The 19,510-nt window shown below is 38.6% G+C and overlaps 1 protein-coding gene and 1 long non-coding RNA gene across 2 annotated transcripts in view; one reads left to right on the plus strand and one right to left on the minus strand.

Annotated features, from left to right (window-relative positions):
• LOC125912361 (uncharacterized) overlaps positions 1–1,115 on the plus strand; it is a 4,188-nt gene extending 3,073 nt beyond the window's left edge. The window contains exon 2 of the long non-coding RNA XR_007454676.1: positions 883–1,115. This is a non-coding gene — a long non-coding RNA (uncharacterized LOC125912361). The remainder of the gene's footprint in view (positions 1–882) is intronic.
• The window catches only part of PALMD (palmdelphin), a 48,785-nt gene extending 29,288 nt beyond the window's left edge, over positions 1–19,497 (minus strand). Inside the window, exons 1-2 of the mRNA XM_049616749.1 lie at positions 19,171–19,497; positions 1,713–1,793 (exon numbers count right to left, since the gene is read on the minus strand). Coding sequence (XP_049472706.1) covers positions 1,713–1,793; positions 19,171–19,215 — 126 coding nt within the window. The 5' untranslated portion in view covers positions 19,216–19,497. The remainder of the gene's footprint in view (positions 1–1,712; positions 1,794–19,170) is intronic.
• Between the last annotated feature and the right edge of the window lie 13 nt (positions 19,498–19,510).

Genomic DNA, 19,510 nt, shown 5'->3' on the forward strand with positions numbered 1-19,510 from the left:
TTCCTTTCCTTTCCTTTCCTTTCCTTTCCTTTCCTTTCCTTTCCTTTCCTCTTCTGTTTTTATTTTAGAGAGAGAGCAAGAGCAGGGGAGAGGGGCAGAGGTAGAGAGAGAGAGAGAGAAAGAGAGAGAGAGAGAGAGAGAGAGAGAACCCTGGGCATGCTCCACGCTCAGCATGGAACCCAGCATGGGGCTCGATCCCATGGCCCTGGTATCATGACCTGAGCTTGGACACTCAAGCTCAACTGACTGAGCCACCCAGGTGCCCTGGAGCCAGAGTTTTCTTTGTGAAACTTGCTTCCTAGAGTGAACTGAGGGAATATTTAACCCTTTCTCTTACTGTGAGCTCTACTGTTGTTTGGCTACACATTCTACAAGAATAGCAATTGTTGAATGCTAGACAGCTTTCTGTTTACTCAGAAGCAATCATTACTTTATTGTGAGACTCAAATTGTGTGTAAACTGTGTGTGTGTGTGTGTGTGTGTGTGAGAGAGAGAGAGAGAGAGAGAGAGAGGGAGGGAGAGAGAGAGAGAGGGAGGGAAAGAGAGGGAGAGAATGAGAGAGAGAGAGCACTGATTAACAGTTAGAAATGGTTTAGCTCAAAAATTATTGTGGATTTGATTTTTGATTTGAGCTTCACCAAAGTAACTTGGTAAAATTTGTTTTTGTTTCATTGATTTTTCTGATTATATACACTGCATTTCTTGGCTATGTCTACTACTTATGTAAATTCACTGCAAGTGAATACTGCAAGGATAGCAGGCTGACTATACTTTGAAATTATCCATCAAACTTTGGAAATGTCCATTTATATAGAAACAAAGGAGCAAACAGAATCCAGAGAACTGAGGCTAATTGGAATCTTAAATTATGTTTCTTTTCAGAGGTGGTTACCTGACCCATCAGAAAGATGGAGTTAGCTGAATTCGGCAAGTTTACCTTAAGTGTGTAGATTCCACAAGTGTGCGGCATTGTTTCATTGAGGGATTCATTAAATCTATTGATAGCAGCCCTGCCAGCTAAGTAGCTTCCTGCTTGGACCTGTTCACAAGGAGCTCCTGTTTGTCATTTGGTTGCATCCTGTGACTAAGCTACGTAATAAAATGTTGAAACTCAATGTGCTTTAATTACAACATGACCACACCCGTGGAAGATGTAAAGTCTGATTTTAAAAATGGAGATTTATTTCTGGTGATGATCTCATGTTTTGTCAAAACAGAACAAAACAAAATAAAACAAAACCCTGAAGCCATACGCAAACAAAATTGGATTCATTGCACTGAGCTTTTAAATCCAAGCATCCTTGACCCTGCCAGACAGTGTCTGCTGTGTACCCCCTGGGGAAAGGCTGGCCTTTCATTGATTCCAAAAGGGACTTCCTAGCTAGTTCTATCCCTAGGGATGTTAAGCAAGACTGTGTTCAGGGCCAAATTATCAAGGCTGGATTCTCAAGGTTAGCCAAGAAAATGAGGAAATTCAGTAATAAGGGATAAAGTAATAAAAGCATGCTTTCAACTTTCCGCAAGTTTACCAGAAGGTATTAATCTCATATGCAGATTTTCTAGATCCTTGTCCTGCCCTATGGTTATTAGGGTGTTAGTAGAACTATGCTGATTCTCTTTTCCTTCCTAAAGCATCTTTACTACAGAAATTTGAATGCCATTAGAATATTTGAATACAAAATCATTGAAATGAAATTAAAATAACAAATTACCTTCAAATGCTGGTGCTTTAGTTTTTCTTCCTCTATTTTCAGACGCTTCTGTGAGATTTCTTCCTGTATTTTTCTTTTATCCTGAAATAAAAGAAGTTCCAGCATAATCTATTTTTTCAGTTTGCTTAAATATGTTTCCTTGGGGTTGTCGTCATTACTGAATGGCTGGCCAGGCGTATGCTCTTGGCATTAGTAGGAAGCCGCTTTGGAAACTCAGATTTCAAAGTGAAGGAGGGCAAAGTGAGACATTCAAAGCATTTTGCTGATGGAAAACGATATAAGCTGCTTATGAAAAAAAAGAGAACTTGAAAATGTTTTAATGTCTTTCCTTCCCCACTACCCTCCCATCCCCTTAAAAAACATATTCCCCATTAACGTAGCAAGATTGAGCTACTGAGTGATGCAACGGGAAAAGTGAATTTTAAGGAGGGAGTTTTGAAATAGACATGAGGAAACTCTGTGAGGAGAGAGACTGTTCCTGGCACAGGGCTGAAGAAACTGCTGGGTAAAAGGTTTGCTTCTGTGGGAAAACAGGATAGCTGGCCTACAGAGCATTAGAAAACTAGGAAGCTAGAGAGTGGAGTGTTTCCTCCCTGTATAATTTGCTATGTGAAGATAGAGAAAAAAGGGTTCAGATAATGCTTATAAACAGTAAGAGGGCTTTAAGTCAAGGTTACACAAAATTCATGGGGAGATACTGTATCTTTCACCAAGTTTAAATTGCATTACCTCAAAAAACCCAGAAAGCATAACTGTTAATGCCCAGAGGTACTTTTTAGAAAATATAGCGTATATACTAACTAGCCTGAGTTTGATTTCTTGCTCTGCCATTTACTAGCTCTGTGTCCTTGGACAAAGTCCTTAACTCCTCTGTGCCTCAATTACCTCATCTGAAAAATGGGGATAAGAGAATCTCCCTCATAAGATATGAGCATTAAATGTATGTAAACGTTCCTAGGACAGTGCTTCACACGTAGTGCTCTGTAAGTATTTGTCTTAAAAAATTAAGTAAATACCACTTAACCTGTTAATCACAGAAAGTAGCACATTAATTCTGATAATGCTTCCATTAGCCTGAAATGTTTTCGAGATTCCCTCTCTGGAATTGTTTTAGGCATTTTACAAGCTATGCAAAAAGGCAGTTATTTCCTTATTTTTTTTTTTTTTTTGACCAGAAGTGACATTATCCTCTGTCTATTTTATAAGAGTGGGTTTTAAATCTGCTTTCAAAATTGAAAACTCCCAAAGGATAAAAACTTGTTGCCAATGAAGACAACTAAAAGAATTTGAAGCGGGCTCAGAAGGTAATTTAGAAGGAAGTGTTCCAAAACACTTGGCAGCGTTGTTGAAATAAGTGCATGGCTTCCTGATGTGACTCCTTTGAAGATAAAAACTCTTTTTTTTTTTGATGTATAAGTTCAGGTACATTTGTTGAAGAAAAACAACATGTTGCTCTCCAACTTTATGTCATGTTTTTCTTTGTGTGTTAGAAGAATATATGACTTCATCAGTTTCACTTTGTAAATTTCATGAGCAGCTCTTGTGAAAAAAAAAAAAATTAGCTAGGCAACAAGTGTCGGTCTCCGGTATCACTGCTTTGGATCAAATCTGGTCCTTTAGGAACAAAAACTCTGATAACCTGTGAGTCAATTCTCCACTGTATCTAGAGGCTGTAGTTGAGCAAAGATTAGTAATGTTTTAAATGTATTATGCCAAACATTTTGGTAAGTATTTTACAGGAACTATTTCATCAAATCATCATAATAACAAAGATATCATGACGATTTTTATTTTGGAAGAGGAAATGTAAGTTTTACTAATTAATTAACTTATCCAAGCTCTCAGAACTCATAAGTGGTGGAGCCAGGATTTGAACCCACGCAGTTTGAGTTAGTTCAGCCTCCACACTCTTAGCCAATTCATGACACCATTTTCCTGAATGAGAAAGTAGTCCAGCTTCTCACAACTTCCTTCATTGTCCCCTCTATCATGAAGAACTGTGGCCTAGAGGCAGTGCCAGCATAGCCAGCAACAGGAGTGAGGGAGGGAAAGGAGGGAGCCCATTTTTGGTACCCTTTTTAGTGTGGGTGTGTAATCATCCACCTCTCACCACTGGTGGCCCATAGAGAAGAATGTATAAGAAACAGTGACTGCTGAAGCCAGCAAGTCTTCCCCACCCCTGTTGATAGCCAGTTTGGGCTGGTTTCATCTTGGGGTTAGTAATAAGGGAAAGCTGTGGGTAGAGGGAGGCAGGGTGTCTGAAGTGTTTTGGCAACACAAGGCTTACACAGGGTTGCTGAGGAATACCAATGTTTTGTCTCTCAGAGGTAATGTGATGCCTCCCTTATGCCAGTCTAGGTAATTAAGAAGATAAGTTTATAATGTTATAGGCATGGTTCTCTTTTAAGATAGAAGCACTTTTTCCTCATAAGATATTCAACAGCAAGTTATCCTTTTGCAAAATTTCACAGGGACCTATAGGAATTACTGAAAAATAAGATGGCAATAAGTTAATTTTATAAAGGCAAAATAAACTATAAGTCAACACTAAGTTGTATACCTACCTCTATTGCTAGTGTACTGAAAGTTACCAGAGCCTGCTAATTCCTTCCCATGTTATCATGGAACAAATAGGTGTGAAATGCCATCTGCTCCCAAAAATTTTCCCGGTAGCTTGAACGTCTCTATAGACACCTTTTGTTACCTGGCACATCAGATACTTATTAACGTTAACTCTTATGAGTAACTTATATTGATGTTTACTTCTTTAATGTTCAACTAAGGAGGACTTCTGTTTAGTGAACAGTTGTGTAGATTCTTAGCTGTCTGACTTAGAATATTTTAGCAGTTGACACCCACAAATTCTAATTCTGTATAAAGCTACCTCTTGATTATTTTGAAAATTTATTTATCTTGTGCAGATAGAAAGCTACTGTGACCATCTATGATTCAATGATATTACCGTATTCTCAGTAAGCACGATACTTAGGAGGGTATTTTAGAGATATTATTGATTAACAAGGAACTAATATTCTAAAAATGCCTGAATCTGTAAAGAAGGCATGATTGATCCTGAGTTATTTTTATTTATTTATTTATTTATTTATTTATTTATTTATTTATTTATTTATATTTTTGAGACCGAGAGAGACAGAACATGAACGGGGGAGGGTCAGAGAGAGGGGGAGACACAGAATCTGAAGCAGGCTCTAGGCTCTGAGCTGTCAGCACAGAGCTCGACACGGGGCTCGAACTCCCAGACCGTGAGATCGTGACCTGAGCCGAAGTCGGACGCTCAACCGACTGAGCCACCCGGGCGCCCCGATCCTGAGTTATTTAATGGTTAATTTATCTAATACTGCAGTACTGATGTACAAATGCTGTGTTTAAGGTGACATTAGAAGTTGTGCAATATTTAAAAATTATTCAGAAGCAGATGCTTTTGTCAAGAAACTTAAATTCTCATAAATAAAGAAAATCATTAATTCAAGTAACTATATAGTCTAAGAAATAAAGTGACAGATGTCATTCCTGAGGCATAAGGGAGGTTCTGTGGGAGTTGAGGGGAGACAGGGAGCAGTTGCTTCTAGATGGTATGGTTGGGAGAGGCTTTGATGTAGCATTTGAGTAGAGTATGTTGGATAGTTGGTGGGGTCCAGGGGAGTGGGGAGGAAGGGCATTCAGGTTAAGGGCTTAATATGAGCAAAGGCCTAGAAGTAGAAAATTGGAACATTATATAGAACAGCAATTCTGGAATCTATGTTGCCATATGAGTTAGTGGGAAATAAAATAGGGATAGCAGGGTGAGGGTAAGTCCTCAGAAGAAAATTGAATGGCAGGACAAGGGGTTTGGCATTTACTTATGTATTGAGATAAAAAGCAATGGAAGTGTTCAGAGGGAGAGGATTAATAGAGTTAAAACCCATGTTTTAAGAAATTTAATATAGCCTAATTGTGTAGTAGATGTTGAAGGAGGAGCACTTGAATGGGGATGGTCATTTAGGCTATGACTCATACATAAGACCAGGAAAGCTTGAGCAAGAGGTAGCAGACGTTACCTATGAGGCTTTTATGCCGAGGTAGAGCAGGATTGCCAATAGACACAAGAAACTCAGAAGAAGGAAGAAAGAGTTGGGTAGGGAAGATGGTAGATTCACACCAAGTTTGAGGTGTCTTGGGGTGCCTGGGTGGCCCCTTCGGTTAAGTGTCTGATTCTTGATTTTGGCTCATGTCATGATCTCGCAGTTCATGAGATTGAGCCCCATGTTGGGCTCTGTGCTTACAGAACGGAGCCTGCTTGGGATTCTCTGTCTCTGCCACTCCCTTTCCCCACCCTACTCATGCATGTGTGTGCTCTGTCAATCTCTCTCTCTCTCTCAAAATAAATAAAAAAAACTTTAAAAAAGTTTGGGGTGTTTTTGGGTCAACCAGGTGGAGTTGTCTGGTGGGCAGTTGAAACATTGGTTGGAGAGAGATGAGGGGTCAGAGCTAAAGATGCGGGAGTTTTGGAAGGAATAGCTGAAGTCAGAAGACTGTCAGAGCATGACGGGAAACATATTTATGAAAAGAGAAGGAGAGCTAAGGCCAGATACTTCATGAAGCACCTACATTTAAGGAAAGAAATCCAGGTGGAATTTTATTTCGGGGTCAATCATATTATTTGTAATAGAAGTTGGTGAATTGGGCCAATTCAATTAGTCAGATGGTTTGAGATACATTCTGCTAGAAGCTGAGTATCTTATAATTTCATGACTAGCTTTATTGACATTTTAATCGCTTAAGCTTTCAAAAGAATCATAATAGAAGCTGCTTATTTGGATTTAACTACTTCCAACAATGCAGAACTTCTTGGTGAGGTGCAAATAATGGTAATCTTGAAAGAAAGGGATGTTGCTAGCGCAATATTCCTAGAGAAGAATCCTTAGCATAGCGAGAGGTTTCCTAGATTTGAGTGAAACTATATTTTTAAAATTCTTTAAAAATTCTTAAAAAAATTTCTTGAAAAAGGTGCACACATTTCAAGAGGGAAGATAGACCACGAAGCCTGGGAAATTTACAAGTAGAAACATGGCTACACAATTACAAATGATCTCAGGTAAGAAGAAAAGAGCGTTACTATAAGCAAACCTAAACCAAATAGTTTGATATCACTGTGCACTCTCCATCGGCTCATGAAACCGAGAATGAAGATAAGCAGGTAGCACCTATTTGTAATAGTGTAAATAAGGTGGAAAAAAATCTGAGGTGATGTGAAGATGAGAAGCATGTGAAAAACATTGAGGGCACAAAAAGCATGGGTGTATAAATAATTATATACATTTAAGTTATGTTCAGAGCAAAAAGCTAAAGTCAGTCATTGGACAACTGCTGAGATACATAGTGTAATAGCAACATGATGAAAATAGAACCATTCTGTTTCTATTTTGCTTCCATATTTTTGATTAAGGAGAATAATATTAACCCTGGAAAGGATAGAACAAATAAGTTTGAAGGAAAATTGAAGCACAAGAGGAAATAGAGCACCAAGACAGAGCTGCTCAGACTCTGATGGGTTTCACCTCAGGGAGGAGAAAAATTTATAGGCACGACAGAAAAATATTGTCAAGTAATCCTGGAATCTCGAGTGAAGAGGTACCTGAAGACTGAAAATGGCAAGTGCCCCAAGTTTTTGAAGAGGGACAAAAGGCAATTATGAATATTTAAAGACTGGTGAACTTACTGGTTAATCCCTGGCAAAGCTGTAGAATGAATTATTAAACAGTGTTGTATTTAGACAAGCATGCCTAAGAGATGACATTCGATTACTAAAAACAAAGCATTTAAAACTAACTTTATTTCTTTTGCTTCATTTTTCAAGATCTGCAGATGATGAAGATTGTGGTGGTTGCAAAAATAGCTAACATTTACTGATAACTTTATATGTGTCAGGAACTACTTAAAGCACGTAAATGTATCAATTTATTTAATCTTCTTCCAAATTTCTTTGAAGTAGGGACCACATTTATCTGCATTAGGTAGGTGAAGAAATTGAGGAATGAAGACATCTGGATCATGGGAATTCAGTATATATGTGTTTTAGTGTAGCTTTGGACAAGGTTTCTTACTTTATTCTTCTTCTTCTTCTTTTTTTTAATGTTATTTATTTTGAGAGAGGAGGGAAAGCAAGCAGGGGAGGGGTAGAGAGAGAGGGAGAGAGAGAATCCCAAGCAGACTCTGCACTATCAGCACAGAACCCAACTGGGTACTTGATCCTATGAGTGAGATTATGACCTGAGTCGAAATCAAGAGTCAGAAGCTTAACTGACTGAGTCACCCAGGCCCCCTTTTCTTATTTTATTCTTTTGGAAAGTTTTGTAAATGCAAACAGAAAAAAATATACCATTGAAAGTAATTGTCTTAACATTTTTTTTTAAACAATGCCTTATAAGAAGAGAGAAAACTAAAATGACACCCAATGAGCATAAACATATTGAGATAACTTTCCAAATCAGAATTTTGAGGGTGAGGTAGGGGTGGGCTGGAAGATTTATTGGTAGAAACTGTTCTGGCTGACTTTAGTGAACAGCTAGTTTTAGGAGTCAATAAAATAAAAGATGACCAAATCAAGATTTCAAAAGATCTTGTCTGTTAGGAATGTTGGACCCAAATTAATGATTAATTTTATTGTTAATAAATGTAAACTATGGAACTTTATAGAATATGTTAATTGTAGAAGATTTAAAAAAATCCAGACAACTTTAAAGAAAAATATAAAAACCCCCCGTAACTCCCACTGCTTTAGAATGAACTACCATTGACATTTTGGTGCATTTTATTCCATTCTTTCCTCAGTATACTCAAACCACAGATGCACACCCTTACACAAACACGCATGTGCAAACCACATGAGGGGGCCCACACACACAGATTTGTGTTCCACCTTTTGCACCTAATATTGGGTCATGATCATTTCTCATGAAATTAAATTTTATTAATAAAAATATTAAATTTTATTCAGAATATCACAAGTTGCTTAATCATCCTCCTTTTTTTCTGCCCCTTAGGCTGTTTTGAATCTTTTGGTATTATAAGTAGTTGTGTGATGTAGTTCCTTGTACGTAAAATTTGGACCACTTTTCTCTGATTATTTCCTCAAGATAGGTTCCTAAAAATTAGTTACCTAGGGGTATGGATGTTATAAAAATTCTTGATATAGAGGTGCCTGGGTGGCTTATTGAGTTCAAGCCCCACATAGGCTGTCTGCTGTCAGCACAGAGCCTGCTTCTGATGCTCTGTCCCCCTCTCTCTCTGCCCCTCTCCACCTCGCACTTGTGTGCATGCTCTCTCTCCCTCTCTCTCTCTCTCTCAAAAATAGACAAACATTGATAAAATTCTTCATACAAATAGCTAAAAAGACTTCAATGAAAAGTTGTTTTAACTTATATTTCTACTAACAGTATCCATCACCTCACCCTTACTACTTTTATGAATATTGCAAGTAAAAGATCCTTTAGCAATTTGAATAGAGCAAATAGCATCTCACTTTGATGTCTTAATGAGATTTCCGAGATTATTGTGGTCAAATATTATTCATAATTTTCTTGGCCATTTGTATTAATTACTTTTTAAATTGCCTGTTTATGATGTCTACCCATTTTTCTGTGAAACCTATTATTTATTTACTTACCAATGTGTAAAAGGTCTTTGACTTAGGGATAGCAACTTTTGTTTGTCATGTTAGTTGTAAATAATTTTCTTGTTTGTCTTTAAATTTTATGGTGTTTTTAGAAGTACTAAAAGTTTTTGTTCTCTATTGCCTTGATGTATTTGATACCTTTATCATCTGAGGTGTAGTAATTATTTGTCCATATTTTCTTCCAGTTTCCTAAAGATTTTTTAAAAAGCCTCTTTAAAATAGCTGAATTGATTTGGTTAAAATAAATTAGGAAGAACCTAATTTTTTCTCCAAATTTTTGGCTAACCTGAAGCTTTATCAAAGAATTTCTTTTCTATTGATTTGCTTTTTAAAAATTTATTAATTTTATCATTTACTGACTTTCATCATTTACTAATTTTTTCATGTACATTAGAGTGTGATTCTAGGTTATTTGCATAGTTTCTTTAATTATTGGTTTTGGTATTAATATTACGTAGTTTAGATAATGTGCTGATGAGGTAAATTACCATTTTATTGGGTAAGTTTTTTTATTGCTCTTGTCTAAGATGTCTTAATTAGTAGCAGCAGTTTTTTATTCCAGTTGGACTTTGGAGTTATTTTGTTAATTTCCAACAGGAACAAAATTGAAAACCCAACTAATTCCTTATCCCTCTTTACTCCCCATCCAACCAACCAGCCAAACAAATAAAAAACCATATACTCTGATAGAACTTTAAACGTTGCTTCTAATAGTAATTATCATTATCCAGAGATAATTAGAGATCAGTATTGTTATATATGATTTATATCTGCAAAATATATTATAGCTCATATAAAACTGGAGTTTTTGTACATATTTAGTAATCTGACTTATTTTTCAATATATCATGAACATAATGATGTGCCATATCATTAAAGTCTTCTAAATTGTTTATAATGGTTGCATATTATTCCATTATATATAATATATACATATATATTATTTTTATATGTATATACATACATATACATTTATGTACTATATTTACTCAGCTAATTCCTTAAAAAAATTTTTTTTTCTAATGTCCATTTATTTGTGAGAGACAGAGGGTATGAGTGGGGGAAGGGCAGAGAGAGAGGGAGACACAGAATTCGAAGCCCGACGTGGAGCTTGAGCCAATGAACCGCGAGATCATGACCTGAGACAAATTCAGATGCTTAACTGACTGAGCCACCCAGTCGCCTCTATTTTCAGCTTTTAACAGTTTTTTGTTTTTGTAGCTATTAGGAATGGGATATTTCTTGTATTACATTTCTGAGTAATTCTTGTTTTTTAGAAAGCTATTGATTTTTGTATATTCATTGTATATCTGACTACTGAACTTTTAAGTTAGTACTTATTCTTAACTTTGCAGACACTGAAGCTGAGGACTAGAGGGTTTATTAATTTTCCCAAGTCACATGGTTGGTCTAGTGTTGGAACTGGCATTGAACCTAATTTTCTAGAACTCCAAAAATGATGCTTTTTATACCACTCCTTATCACTTCCAAAATTTGTCAGTAGAAATACAATTCCCCAAACAAGTGATGTCATAGCACTAAGCACTCTGCACAGGTCAGAGTGTTCTGTTCAGCTCTGAACACCAAATTTAAGGGTGACACTGACATTTCAAAGAGTGTCTAGAATGAGCCCGTGATATGAACAATGATTGAAATCAAGAAAATGAAGCCATATGGCTTCAGTGACTGGAGTCATGAGGATTGGATGAGAGTTTAAGGAAACTAGATTCTAGTACAGTATGTCACAACTCTTAACACAGAGGGCTCTTCTCGAATGGTAGAGTGTATTGGGGGAGGTATTGATACACCTGATATTGGAGGTGTTTGAGGAGAAGCTGGGTGAGCATCTTTGGAGCATGTCATAGCGAGGATGAGAATGTGGACATTCTCTGAGTTTTCTTCTGTTAGAATGAGAAATCTCTAGGTTTTCTCCTGGTTCTATGCTTCTCTCTGCATCCAGTTCTGAAATACCCTAACTTTTAAGTTATCCATGGGAATTGGATGTGGTTATCACTACTCCTTATGGGGTGAATTAAAAGTACACATTTTCTAAACCTCATTTTATTTAGTAACTTTAGTCTTCTTTCCTAGCCTGGCAACAAATTCTGACAGATCTCTAAATAGAACTCAGTGTGTGGTCTACTCATTTATTCCTTTGTCCTTTCTTGTTTGTTCTAATGAATAGTGACAAAACAAGGATAAACAAAAAACACAAATCAAGCCCCCTTCCCCCTCCCCACCCCCAATAATCAAAGGGCAATGGTAAACTTGGTTGTTGTCTTCAGTGAAAAAACATTTTTTCAGCTTGATGGCGTTCATTCATTCATTTACTCATTCACGATGGTTGCTTGTTTTGCTCCAGTTAGTGCTGAGCGCAGTGCTGGGGAGCTGTGTGAGATGCAGTGGTGTCCCTGCCTTAAGAAATCCTGGCTAGAGGGGGGCCTGGGTGGCTCGGTAGGTTAAGCGGCTGACTCTTGATTTCAGCTCAGGTCATGATCTCACAGTCCGGGGTTCGAGCCCCACATTGGGCTCTTTGCTGACAGCTCAGAGCCTGGAGCCTGATTCTGTGTCTCCCTCTCTCTCTGCCCCTCCCCTGCTCATGCTCTGTCTCTCTCTGTCTCTCAAAAATGAATAAACGTTAAAAAATTAAAAAGGGGCGCCTGGGTGGCTTAGGTTAAGTATCTGACTTTGGCTCAGGTCATGATTTTGTGGTTTGTGAGTTCGAGCCCCAGGTCGGGCTCTGTGCTGACAGCTCAGAGCCTGAAACCTGCTTTGGATTCTGTGTCTCCCCCTCTCTCTGCCCCTCGCATGCTCATGCTCTGTCTCTCAATAATAAATAAATGTTAAAAAAATTTAAAAACAAATAAAAAATAATTCCTGGCTGGAGGGAAGAGACTGGCGTAATGGAAGTGGGATGGGGAGAAGGTAACAAAGGCTTAGAGTACAGGATGCTCTGGGAAATGATGCTGTCCCAGCCCTGTTGATCAATTACAAATGCATCTGAAACTGCATCACATTTTTTCTGCTTGTACTCCCGGCGAACTGAGGAAAGCAGAGGAGACTGTCAGGGCTGCAGGACTGCTTAGGGTTAGAAATGTGGTTAAGTGAAAAATGTGGTTAAGTGAAGCAGAACCTCCATAGACTCTTCTCTTTGCTCCCCTTCAAACTCTATTGAGAGGGAACCACAGAGGAAGTTCTAAATGGGGTGAGGTTTGTGGTTTTGATGTTTCTTAGAATTAATTGTGATGCTGTGGTCAAAGACTCTGACAAGCAGAAGAATGGACTCAAGTTGTGCTATTTCACTAATCCCTTAACTTTTCATGGTCTTAGGTTTTCCGCCTACAAAATGGGGATGATGACACCTGCTTTTGCAAATACTCCTAGGATGTTTGGACAAATGAGATATAGATATGAAAGCTTTATTTTTATTTCTTGTAAAGCCTAAGCACCATGTAAGAATAGGTGCTGTTATTATTGTTACTAATCTTGGAATTCTTTCACTTATGAGATGTCCTCTATGTTGTAGATCTGTGAGTATAGGTTGATTCTGAGCAGCAGTTGTAGCTCATTTTCATATGTTGCATCCCCTCTATCAATCATAGATGCAATTATACTTTGAAAACTTGGTGCTTAGGACAGGAACCAGTTTCGATTTCCATTCAGAGCTTCAGAGAATAACCTGGTTCTATGTCTCTAATGGCTTGACTGAGTCCACTCTGTCACTGGAGTTTTATGAAAAAACAAACAAACAAACAAAAACAAAAACAAACAAACAAAAAACCCAAAAAAACCCCAAACAACCTGTGAAGTACAGATCTTACTTAACCTGCTCCTATGGTGTCTTAGGAAAGTAGACATCCTACAGGGTTCCTGATGAGGGAACTCGTTGAGGCAGTAACTTTTCAGGGACCCTCTTCCCAAAAGGCACCAGTATCATCGAAATAAGTGAAAATATTTGGACTTTATTTTAAGAGAAACTAGGTAGTTTGAGACTGGAGATGAGGAAGTAGAAACCCTGTTTGACTTTCAGCCAGAACTATGCTGCACTTGTTTACGGTCTAGTTAGACTTCAGTGCTTACTTAGCCTCTGTTTTTTATTGATCACAGTTTTCTAAAGAAGCAGCTTTTGTTTTTTACCATCCAGTAATATTAAGAAAGTTCTCGGGGATCCTTGTCAGTAGAGGTCTTTGCAAGGTAGCATTATCATTCTGTAGCACACTGGAAAAACCTCACCCTGTTATCAAAAAGCAGTTTCCTTAATAACTATCAAAGTTATTATACCTCATCACATGCTCTCCTTTGTGGGTGGGCTATTATGTTTGGCAAAGAAATATGGCACAGCACATATTGTTTGAAGAAACCTTTCCCTCTCTGGAAGAAACATGCAATTTCAGTATGGCACCCTGGAAAATTGTGCAGGGTTTTGTTGTTGTTGTTGTTGTTGTTTGAATATTCTAGCACAGGACTTCTTTATATAGGAGATTCTTCCATTTCCACGTACCATTGTTAGGTGAATGTCTTTAGATGTTCATGACAAATTAGAAGTTCTTCCTGTAACTTTGTTTTAACCATGAGATACTTTGGCACAATGTATTTTAGCCATTATTATTTTAGAAAGTCCTTAGAACTCTAAATAGTTCAGTGATCCCAGTACACATGAAGGTATACCTTCAGCAAAGATCCAGGCTGCTTGCTCTCATTTTCACTCTCCCTGACAGAATGAAGAGGGAAAAAAATGTGTATGGCTGGCCCAGGAGGCTGGTTTCTTGGGCAAGTGACCTGTCCAGACATACTTGGCACCATGCTGGGAAGGGCCCAGCACTTCATTTAACACTGTGCTGACACCATCTGGATATTTTGAATGCTTTTTGAACAAGGGTCCCCAGATTTTCACTGTGTACTGGCCCCACAAATTATGTAGCAGGTCCCGCTTTGAGGCCATTAACTGTCTTATTAACTGCTAGAAGGTCCCAGATATTGACAAAAAGGAAACAAGATGAGGGGCAGTGTCCACTGGCGGGCCACACACATTAGAGAAACAACTAGAACCTGCCAGGACCTGTGTTTGTTATTGTTTTAATATTGGTCTTTGTATTGGGTAGATTTCTGTTTTATGCAAAAAATTTTCTGCCTCCCGAATTCCTATGTTTACAAGTCCAGAAAAAATGCTTTGGGAGTGGAAAGAAATAGGGAGTGGACCTGGGGAAATGTGAGAGCTCCTTATTATTTTGCGTCACGAGCAGCTTTGGCCGGCAAATCTGGCACTGTTGCTCAAATTCCAGTGTCAGGACTTTTCATGGCTCCCTTCCAAATGGAGTCAATCCTAGGCAGGTGCTTGTTGTGATTATTCCTGTTGTCTAAATTTTGACAGAGCTCACCTCCTTCACACCTGTGCTTAAATGTCACCCTCTCCGTGAGGCCCATGTGCTAGTGCCCCTGCGATCTGCAACTCACTCCTAGTGCCCTTATTTCACTTCCTTTCATTTAAATGCATAAGGCGTGGCACACAGTAGGTGCTCAATAACCATTAATTGAATCAAGGAATGAGAGAATGAGCTGATTGCCCACATTCCTAGCAGTTAAAGATAAGCCTTGATGAGGATAAAAATGTGAGCTTTATTCTTATTCCCTTTCTCCCATTGAGATCTGTTCTCCAAAAGATTGATTGATTCTAGTTCTCCGAATTCTTCAGGGGTCAGCCCCCAAACAGTGCTATTTTTATGATCTCTAGCCAGTTTAACATCTAGGAGTTTTCCAGTCTGAGTGTCCCCATGTTATTTAGGAACAGAATTTTCTAAGGTCATAGTAGGAATGGAGATAAGATAATGCGTTCTTCGCAGAGGAGGATGTCAAGAGCATATTACTAATTGTAAGGGGATCTTTCTGTTTCTGTGGGGAGTTCACCTGGGTCTTTTCACTGGTTTCACTGTGGGCCAGGTTTCCTTCCAGAGAGGAGCTGTGTGGGGGATAACAGTCAGTCCTTCATCCCACTCTTCCTAAGAATGCTGGAGATATTGGTGTCATCCATTCCAGCATATTTTTTTTTATTTTTACTTTTTTATTTTTGAGGGAGAGAAAGAGAGAGAGAGAGAGAGAGAGAGAGAGAGAGAGAGAGGACTCCCAAGAGGAGCCTGAGTGGGGTTCAATTCTACGACCCTGAGATCTGGGATCATGACCTAAGTGGAAATCAAGAGTCAGATGCTCAACCGACTAAGCCACCCAGGTGCCCCCATCCCAGCAATATTAAAAGTGAATTTCAAATTACTAGTCTATTTCAATAGCTCTATGTATAAAAATCAGCTAGTTGTTAAAATATGTACTAACTTGAAAAGAGCCTCAAGAGACTTATCAATCAAAGTAATACCTAATCAATTTGAAGTAGTCCTATTTTTGAGTTGTAGCTGAAAACTGAACTCTTTGGCTAAGAGATACTTCTACCGTTAATTCAGTAAAGGAAGAGTTGGTACATGGAGAAAGTAGTGAAGGAAAAATGTGACAGTGTGCAAAATAGAATCCATATTTGGTATACCTGAACTGATATACTGTCCTTTAACAATCGTTTCTGTGTACTTTCATCATTTTTTCTTTATTCTCTAAGTCTTTGAGAACACTTCTGACAATCTAAATTCAGTATACTGATGTGAGAAATGAATGGCACTATTACAGTAAATGAGTTTTCAGTCTGAGAGCCTACATGCCACATTCCATCTATCTACTGTGTTTAATCTGGTTTTTTTTGTTTTTGTTTTTGTTTTTTTTTTTTGTTTTTTTTTTTTTTTTTTTAGAGAAACTAGAAGACTGGCCCTTGGTTCTGTCAAGTTATAGGCATATAAATTTGTTTTTTCAACTCCCTATAGTAGAAATAATGACTTCTTAGACACCCCAAACCAGGTGGAATGAATAAAACAGTGAAGATCATCTCATTTCACAGCCAGGAAATGGAGGAACAAATTTTAATATAAAAATCAAATAGATCAGAGAGTGTAAAAAAGTTTTTTGCGGGGTGCCTGGGTGGCTCTGTTGGTTAAACATCCTACATGGGCTCAGGTCATGATCTCGTGGTTCATGGGTTCAAGCCCTGCTTCAGGCTCTGTGCTAACAGTTGGGACCTTGGAACCTGCTTCAGATTCTGTGTCTCCCTCCCTCTCTGGCCCTCCCCTGCTCTCTCTCTCTCTCAAAAATAAACAAACGTTAAAAAAAATGTAATAAAAAGTTTTTTTTCTTTTCTAACAAAGTCTGTGAGTTGCTGTGTTTGCATACCCTGGAATAGTCTTATGATTTTGTTTCTGAAGTATACAAACATTGTTTCAGTGTAAGGAAATAGGAGGAAAACAGTTAAAATGAGAAGACTGTGTTTGAGCTCCAGTTTAGGTCAGAGATTCGGAAGATTTTAAGTACTTCCAAAAGTGAAACAGCCCCAGCAAATTCTCTGGATGCTGTATGTTTTCATTTTCCTGGAGGATGGGGAAGCTCTGAGGTGGCTTCCTGGTAAGGCAAGGGTGGATAAAGCTGGCATCTTCCGGGGCTTCTAGGAGGCAGATGAGTGGATGTGTTGTTTCCATGGACACACCACTGCTCCATTTTCCCCTCTAGGTTGTGACAAATGTGACTGGGTTTAGCCTGGTAAGGTGGAGGCTAGTGTGAATTTATTCCCGTGAACTGTTTTTTCCGGTTCTCCCCCCTACAACTTCATGTAAACAAATTACTTCCAAGGTAGAATTACTTTGTGATCTTGGGGCACCTGGGTGGCTCCGTCAGTTAAGCATCTGACTCTTGTTTTTGGCTGAGGTCATGATCTCTCAGTTTGTAGGTTTGAGCCCTGCATTGTGCTCTGCACTGATAGTGCAGGGGATTCTCTCTATCCCCCTCTTTCTACCCCTCCCCAACTCTTGTACTCTGTCTCTGTCTCTCAAAATAAAGAAACAAGAAGAAAGAATTACTTTGTAATCTTACTTTGGAGATTTGCTTAATTCCTTATAATGGGATATGTTCAGGCCAAATGGAGTAATTAAAAAGTAGGAGTGTGTGTGTGTGTGTGTGTGTGTGTGTGTGTGTTTTAATCATCAGAAAAAGGAAACACCAATACATTCAGGAACTACTTACTCTCTTGTCTGCTTGTAAGGCATTATGCCTCTATTTGCATTCGGAGCCCTCAGTGAAAATTCCTAGTCTTCCTGAATAATTGTGTGCAGTCGTATCTTTAGAACATGTACTGCTTCAGTGGGCATTATAAGGGGCACTGGAGGTAATAAGGGCTGAAAGAAGGGTGTGCTACAATTCAAAAAAGGAAAATACACAAGGGGCTACTTGTGTATTTCATTGGCTACATGATATAGTTTAGTAAATTAGGAGGTAGAAGCAAAGGCTGAGCCTGTGCCCACACAACTCACACAGTGTAATAAAGTAACCTTTAGACAACAGCTGTAATGCACAAAGCCCATGCCAAAAACAACAGAACAGGGCCCAGTTCCTGTCCCTTAAAGCCTGACAGCTGAAATAGTGGCTGAGCTTAACGACAAAAAAAAAAAAAAAAAAAAAAAGAACAAAACAAAGATCCAAACCAAAGTTTTCCGACGAAAGGAAAGTGTACTAATTAGAAGTTAGACATTTCAAAAGCATCGTCTTATGGAAGAGTGCCAGCCTTATTGGTGGACTTCTGGACTTCTGGTTCCTTACTATTGGCTGAGAAAATGTTTCAACGTATTGAATCCTTTCTGGGTGGAACTGAGACATTGTATCCATTTAATAAAAATTCTAAATTTGGGGTAACATTATTATTTATGCTATGGGAATTGGAAGAGCAAAGAATAATATCCTCCTACCTACCTTGATTTTGCATCGATTTTTTAAAAGTACTCATTTCTTCCTGACAGCTAACTTCAGTGGCAGAAAATGCTGAGAAATTGGAATGTGGATTTCCAAGTTGTTAAAAAATTCTGTCACAAATTATAGCTAATCATAAATGACTGTGCCACAGATTTACAGGTTACTGCCAAATACAGGATCTTATAAAATTAAAAAAAAAAAAAAGCTGGGTCATTTAAGGAAAGTAGTTTATTTCTTGCTTTGATTCTTTCCCAGAACAGACATAAGAAATGCACTATTTTCCTTCCCGGTATTAACAAGATATTTTCCAAATCCATTGCCTTGCATACAACTGCATTCCTTCAGGAGCTTGTTCAGTTTGTGACTCTGCTGAAAACTGATATCAAAGAATTAACCTGATACGTGCTTTTACCTACTTTTCTCTTGTTTAATGCTTAGTTTAAGTACAGCGACATTCGTTTTCATCCTGTAAGACTTTTCTGGAACATACTACCACACTACAAATAAAAAGTTTTAAGTTGTTTGTTTTATTTCTTTCTCTCTTCCCTTTCAAAAGAGTTTAATTTTTTTGGTGTATTAACCATTTAAAAAAGTTTCTAAGTTGGGGATCTGCTTTTTGATCTAATGTCTGGCAAACACCAACTGAGAGAAAACCTGTATTTTTAAGGCACATAGAAGGTGAATGTCAGTGAACTGAGCTGCCTTCATAGCTTCTGACTGCTGCTAACCACATAGGCACAGTTTTTGCGACGATAAAGAACATTGCCCTGCACTCAGGTTCCGAAGCCCAAGAATTATAGAGGGTCACAAGGGTTAAGAGAGCGACAGAGGCATGTCCATGAAGGATGACAGTTCTGTTTTTCCACTTACAGGGGCTCAGTGGCAGGGGCACTAGCAATGTGTCTGCTGTTCCCCTAAGCAACCACCTCCATGAGTTATAACTGTACGCAGACTTACTGTGATGGCCTGAAGTCTTTCCTTCACCAGCTCAGCTTCTTCCATTCTAGAAGTCAAGGGCAGGCAGACGGCGCAGGAAGTCCAAAGCTACCATAAAGCAGGAGCCTCCTTGGGGAGAGGAGAGGGGTGACAGAGGAGAAGCTCTTTGCACCAGTGGAGGAAGGCAGAAATCCCCGGCTCGGCAGGAGCGTCTCTGAGCAGATGTACAGATCAGGCCAGACAGACACATGTAATGAGAGTGTGCCGGGAAGGCAGACCCTGAGGCTGCTGGCGAGAGCTGACTGACAAGTTTGAACGGCAGCCGCACCAGCCCTTTTCCTTCAGGAGCTGCCAGCTCTTT

This window comes from Panthera uncia, assembly GCF_023721935.1.
Source record: "Panthera uncia isolate 11264 chromosome C1 unlocalized genomic scaffold, Puncia_PCG_1.0 HiC_scaffold_4, whole genome shotgun sequence".
NCBI lineage: Eukaryota > Metazoa > Chordata > Mammalia > Carnivora > Felidae > Panthera > Panthera uncia.